The sequence below is a fragment of the Melospiza melodia genome, chromosome 1, assembly GCF_035770615.1.
Source record: "Melospiza melodia melodia isolate bMelMel2 chromosome 1, bMelMel2.pri, whole genome shotgun sequence".
In the NCBI taxonomy this organism is placed as follows: domain Eukaryota; kingdom Metazoa; phylum Chordata; class Aves; order Passeriformes; family Passerellidae; genus Melospiza; species Melospiza melodia.
This window is the reverse complement of record NC_086194.1, coordinates 40,441,537-40,447,365: the sequence shown is the minus strand read 5'-3', so window position 1 is coordinate 40,447,365 and position 5,829 is coordinate 40,441,537. Positions and strand designations below refer to the sequence as shown.

The following is a 5,829-nucleotide window of genomic DNA, read 5'->3' as shown; positions in this document are numbered from 1 at the left end:
CACCTGGCGGGTGCCGGTTTTCCCACCCAAACCTTTCCATTTCGTCCCCACCTCTAGTTCAGCGCGGCGGATTCTTCCTTACGCGCCCGAGCGGTAGGACGGTGCCACCTCAGCAAAAGGTCTTTTTTTGTTTGTTTGTTTGTTTGTTTTTTTAATTATTTTGGAAGAGGGGGAGCCGGGCCCTCCACTGCAGCCACCGTGGGGTGATGCGGAGCTCCCCTCAGTCCGAGCGACGTGGGCGCAGGGAGCGGGCAAGAGCCCCTCGGGTAGCCGGCTGCGGGAAGGGGGAGGGGGCATGGAAGGGGACGGGGCGCGCACCAAAGTCACAGGTGACTTGTTCCAATTAGTAGCTGTCTAATTAAATTAGTGTCACGCGGCCCAGCCAATGGGCCGGCGGGGGTGGAGGGCGACGCGAGGCAGCCCGGCGCAAGCCCCTCCCCGGCAGCCCGAGCAGTGCGGTATAAATTGCCTCTGCCGAGCCGTGCCGGAGTGTAGCACGGCGCGGCCGCAGGTCGGGGTCGGCACGGGATAGAGTGGGAGCTCGAACGCACCGCCCATCGAGGATGCAGCTGGGTGAGCCGCTGCTGACGGCGGCGGGGGCACTGCCGGGCGCCCCCTTCTACCCGCTGGAGGGCGGCGGACGCACCGGAGCCGCTGGAGCTGCTGGAGCTGGAGGTGGGACAGGCGCTGCTGGAGGCTCCCGCGGGCCGCCCGGTTCGGGATCGCCACCTCGCCTCGACCTGGACAAGATGCCTAAGAAGTTTGGAGCGGCCCCCGCCATCCTGAGCGAGACGGAGGCCGTCGAGCCGCCCTTCGCCGCTCCCAAGCCGGACGGTCGCAAGGCCACCCCATGCGGGGACGAGGAGCTGCCCCCGGCCGCCGCCGCCCGCTACTCCATGGACAGCCTGAGCCCCGAGCGCTACTACCTGCAGTCCCCCGGGCCGCCCGCCGCCGACCTGGGGGGGCCCTGCTCCCTGTTCCCGTACCCGCCCGCGGCGCAGCACGGCGCCGTCTACCAGCAGCCCGGCGGGCCGCGCTACCCCTACGGCTCCGTGCTGTCCCCGGGCGGCTTCGCGGGCGCCGTGTGCCCGCCCGGCGGCCGGACGCAGTTCGGAGGCGGCGGCGGGTACCAGTACGGGCAGGCGACGGGCGGCGGACCTCTCTACGGCCCTTACCCGCCGGCGTCGGGCTCCTGCGGCGGGCTCGGGGCTCTGGGGGTGCCAGCCGCCGGCCCGGGGATGCGAGCGCAGGTCTTCCTCTGCAACCGGCCCCTCTGGCTCAAGTTCCACCGGCATCAGACGGAGATGATCATCACCAAGCAAGGCCGGTAAGTGGGCGCGGGGGCTGGTGGAAACGCAGGGAAGTGGTGTGGTGGTCGGGAATGGTGGGGGAGGTGGCACCCCCGGGCACACTTCGCGTCGGGCGGCTCTTGCCCGCTCCTGCGGATGGGAGGTGCATGCTCTGTCCGTCGGTGGTGCCCCGGGATGTGTTCCCGGAGAAACTATTCCCCAGTTTCCCCACACACGGCGGCCCGGAGATAAGGTGGGGGTCGGCTGGGGCTCGCCGCTTCCTTAGTCTCTTTGGTGCTGGGACGGACGGGGCACTCCACGGCCGCCTACGGCATCCGCCGGAGCCCGCGCCCCCTCCCCCCGCCCGCCTCACCATGCCTTGTGGTTTTCCTCCTTTCCCCAGGAGAATGTTTCCCTTCCTGAGCTTCAACATCACCGGTCTCAACCCCACGGCCCACTACAACGTCTTCGTGGAGGTGGTGTTGGCGGACCCCAACCACTGGCGTTTCCAGGGGGGCAAGTGGGTGACCTGCGGCAAAGCCGACAACAACATGCAAGGTAGATGCAAGTTCGGGGGTCTCCTCGCCCCCTTTCCCCGCGGGTCGGTTTCTCGGGAAGGGTTCCCAGTTTGCCCCCCCCCCCCGGGTCTTCCCCATACCCGGCATCCTGCTGAGGGTCGAGCTCCTCGCTTAAGATCGTCTTGCGGCTCCTTCTGCGCCGCGCAGCGCTGTTGGTGTGCGGGGCTGTGTGGGGGCGGCCATCGGGGCCGAGGGGCTGCGCGGCCGGGGAACAAAGCCCCGCGCCCGGGCCGCCTCTCACCGCCTTGTCCTCCCCAGGCAACAAGGTCTACGTGCACCCCGAGTCGCCCAACACCGGGGCGCACTGGATGAGGCAGGAGATTTCCTTCGGAAAGCTGAAGCTAACGAACAATAAAGGTGCTAACAACAACAACGCACAGGTAAGGAGGGAGAGAGAGGCCTGGGGGGCTCTTGTGGCTCAGCGGGGTTTTGGGGCTTTTACAACATTTCATCGAGCCGCTACATCACTGTGCTTGTGACTCGTTCCCTTCTTGAACTGGGTCATAGAGCTTATTTTCTTTGTTTTGCCGTATGAATAGTTGAAAATGTTCGATTACGATGTGCGAATCACTTTTGTTTTAGTTATTATATTGATCCCCTGGAGTTGGTCAAAAAGTGGGAGGATAGCTGATAGCTCTCAGTAAAGCAGGGCTGCAAGCTGTGACTCAGCTCCTGATAACAGTTAAAACTGCTCCGTTTCTAAACCAAGAGATTACAATTTACAGGGAAAAAATGTCATGCTGCAAAATAAGTTTTTTAATGTTAGATGCTGTTTGTCTAACGATGTTGTCTCTTTCATGGTTTCTTTTAGATGATAGTACTTCAGTCCCTACACAAGTACCAGCCCCGACTTCACATTGTGGAAGTGACCGAAGATGGTGTTGAAGATCTGAATGATTCCTCAAAGACTCAAACGTTTATTTTTCCTGAAACGCAGTTCATAGCAGTTACAGCATATCAAAACACTGATGTAAGTATCGATGTATAAAATTGCAATTAAGAACAAAATTGACTTGTGGGTTTAGCATCTCATGTTAATATATTCTGCTTTCACTTTTAGATTACACAGCTCAAAATTGACCATAATCCTTTTGCAAAAGGCTTCAGAGACAACTATGACTCGTAAGTATACCTCTATTCTCTTTTGCAGATGTGTCAGTCTAGGAGGCATGATTCTGGCCTGAAATGTCTGTGGAAGGGTTTTTCTTTAGACTTTAATTCAGTTATTCAGTGCCAGCACTGCTTCTACTGGTGATCTTGCTTATGTTAAAATGTCTGAATAGTGTATTGTCTAGATGTTCTGTCTTTCTGCTGGCTTCTGAATTTTGGTAGGAAACCTGTGTTGGCAGAACCCAGCTGGCCTGCAGTTTTTACTGGCAGCAGTATGTTGGGTGTCTCCACAGAACAGACAGGGTCTTCAAATTGTCAGCAGAATTCTTGCAATAATTTTCTACCTTCACTTGCGCTATTGCTTGTAGCAGTAGCAGAAAATTTACAGTGGCCTAGGAAAAGCACCTGCTAAATCAGATTATCACCATCCAATTAAATGTAGTTATGATTTTAATTTAGAAATACCCAGTTTATTTGTGCTTGTGTTTTTGTGTTGTGTTACTGTCATAGTGGAATTGTAAAGAAAAACACTCAGTGTTCCTCTTTTATGTTGTAGCATGTACACAGCTTCCGAAAATGACAGATTAACTCCATCTCCCACGGATTCTCCTAGATCCCACCAGATCGTCCCTGGTGCCCGATACAGCGTGCAGCCATTCTTCCAGGAACAGTTTGTCAACAACCTGCCCCCAGCCAGGTTTTACAACGGTGAGAGGACTGTCCCTCAGAGCAATGGCCTGCTGTCCCCGCAGCAGAACGAGGAGGTGGCCAGCTCTCCCCAGCGCTGGTTCGTGACGCCCGTGCAGCAGCCCAGTGCCAACAAACTGGACATGAACTCCTACGAGACAGAGTATTCCCACAGCACCTTGCTCCCCTATGGCATCAAATCCCTCCCGCTGCAGACGTCCCACGCTCTGGGATACTACCCCGACCCGGCGTTCCCGTCCATGGCAGGCTGGGGGAGCAGGGGCTCTTACCAGCGGAAAATGACAACGGGACTAACTTGGCCCTCCAGAACGAGTCCGCCGGGATTCACTGAAGACCAGCTTTCCAAGGACAAGGTGAAAGAAGAAATTGGCTCGTCATGGATAGAGACTCCACCCTCTATAAAGTCTCTAGATTCAAATGATTCTGGGGTGTACACAGGCGCTTGTAAGAGAAGGCGGCTTTCCCCTAGCACTTCCAGCAACGAAAATTCCCCAACAATGAAATGTGAGGACATTAATGCTGAGGACTATAGCAAAGACACTTCAAAAGGCATGGGCTACTACGCCTTCTATGCTAGTTCTTAGAGCATCTTTTTTATTCCAATTGGCTGTTTTGGTTTTTTGGTGTTTTTTATTTTTTTTTTTCAGGGTGGCCTTGGGTTTTTTTTGCATTACAATTGCCAAAAAGACTCTTGCCTTCCACCTTGAGTTGTTGTGTGCAATTCTAAAGAAGGTGCCAAAGCTTTTTGACTGTTGCAGGTAACAAAGAAGGGAAAGAGCAAACCATAGGAGATTTCTTCCCCTTCTTTTAGAAGGAACCATATGCAGAAGCTGTAAGGAGTATACTCTAGTGTCTAAATATGTGGCATATTTATTGGAGACACTAAAGTATACAGTTTGGGTTTGCTCAGAAGCCTGATTAAATCTATGCACTCCTGAGCAAGGAAAGAGGGGGTGGGATCCCAAATTTAATTTCCTTCCCTGCTTAATAAAAGGGAACTGGGTTGCAGGGAAATGCACAAATGCTATGTTCTGCTTTAGACCGAGCTGTTTTTCAACCCATCCACAACACAGTTGGCTGAGTTGGATATTGCTCAGCTACAGCTTTTTCTTTTGGCAGAAATGCCAAAATAAGGCCTGCTTGCCAGGCAGGATTTTGACTTGAAGGTTTTGTTGCCAACGGGATTACAATGACAAATCTGACTTTTCTTAGCTTAGAACTTGCATTAAAAAACCCTGCCTCCATCCCAAAAGCCTAACCTTCATTAAGGTGGCCAAAAACCAAGTGTACATTTGGTGTTTTGTCTAGGTACACTGTAGAATATTGTGGAATAATGTATAAATAGTTGACCTATAGCTGTTCAGTTGGAAGGACATCCGGTGGTGTATTGAAGTTCAAAAGGCATTTTTTGATTAATCCAACTTAGCTTATGACACATTGCAAAAGGAGATTTCTATTTATGTGTATGTCAAGTGACTTTTACAGCTGCCCTGTATGAAACTGGAAGTGATGTAACTTTACCCATTCTTGCCTATACTTTCAGCCATTTTAAACTGCCCCAGAGCAACTGGCCCACAAAGTTTTTCCCCTTCCAATAAAGTTGTTTCTGTTTTTTCTATGTAGATAGTAATAATTTTTAATAAATGTGGTGGTGCCAGGCATAACACGATATGGCTCTGCCTCATCTTTGCCTCTGCTGGGTGTCCTGAAAGGGGACGAGGGAGCGCGATCCTAGGGGATGGGCCTTTATATCTAACCATCCCTTGCGGTACTGACGCTTTATCTGTTGTACTCGCTGTGTGGGTTTTCCTTTAATTTTTTTTAAGTCTCTTTGCTTTTCATTTTCGTGTGCATCTTCTGCACAAGCTGGGAGCCCCCGGCTCGCTCCAAAATACGATGGCCTCCTGTCCCCTTCCACCCCCTCTTCGGACAGCGAATTGTGAACGCAGCCCGCCTCCTCCCGCCGCCCCCTTCTCACCCCCTCTGCTTCCCGGAACAAGGCACGAAATTCCCCTGCCCGCTTATCTGAGGGCGAAGCTGCTGGCAGAGCGATTGAATCCCAGCTCCCGCGGCAGCGGGACCTTTCCTGAGGATATGCAGGCAGTAATGGGATTAAGCTGTTAACGATTCCCGGCTGCAAACCA

At 53.6% G+C, this 5,829-nt stretch overlaps 1 protein-coding gene across 1 annotated transcript; it reads left to right on the top strand.

Moving 5' to 3' along the window:
• The first annotated feature begins 563 nt into the window (after nucleotides 1–563).
• On the top strand, nucleotides 564–5,349 carry EOMES (eomesodermin). The gene is made up of 6 exons (XM_063176862.1): nucleotides 564–1,327; nucleotides 1,693–1,847; nucleotides 2,126–2,247; nucleotides 2,679–2,837; nucleotides 2,928–2,989; nucleotides 3,534–5,349. Exons 1-6 carry the CDS (start codon nucleotides 564–566, stop codon nucleotides 4,267–4,269), a joined length of 1,998 nt encoding a protein of 665 aa, XP_063032932.1. The 3' UTR covers nucleotides 4,270–5,349.
• Nucleotides 5,350–5,829: the final 480 nt, after the last annotated feature.

What these genes read in the sequence shown, in the direction of transcription:
- EOMES (XM_063176862.1), top strand. Translation starts at nt 564, where the DNA reads ATGCAGCTGGGTGAGCCGCTGCTGACGGCGGCGGGGGCACTGCCGGGC. An exon ending in ATCATCACCAAGCAAGGCCG is followed by an intron (nt 1,328 to 1,692) that starts GTAAGTGGGCGC and finishes TCCTTTCCCCAG; the next exon opens with GAGAATGTTTCCCTTCCTGA. An exon ending in CTAACAACAACAACGCACAG is followed by an intron (nt 2,248 to 2,678) that starts GTAAGGAGGGAG and finishes GGTTTCTTTTAG; the next exon opens with ATGATAGTACTTCAGTCCCT.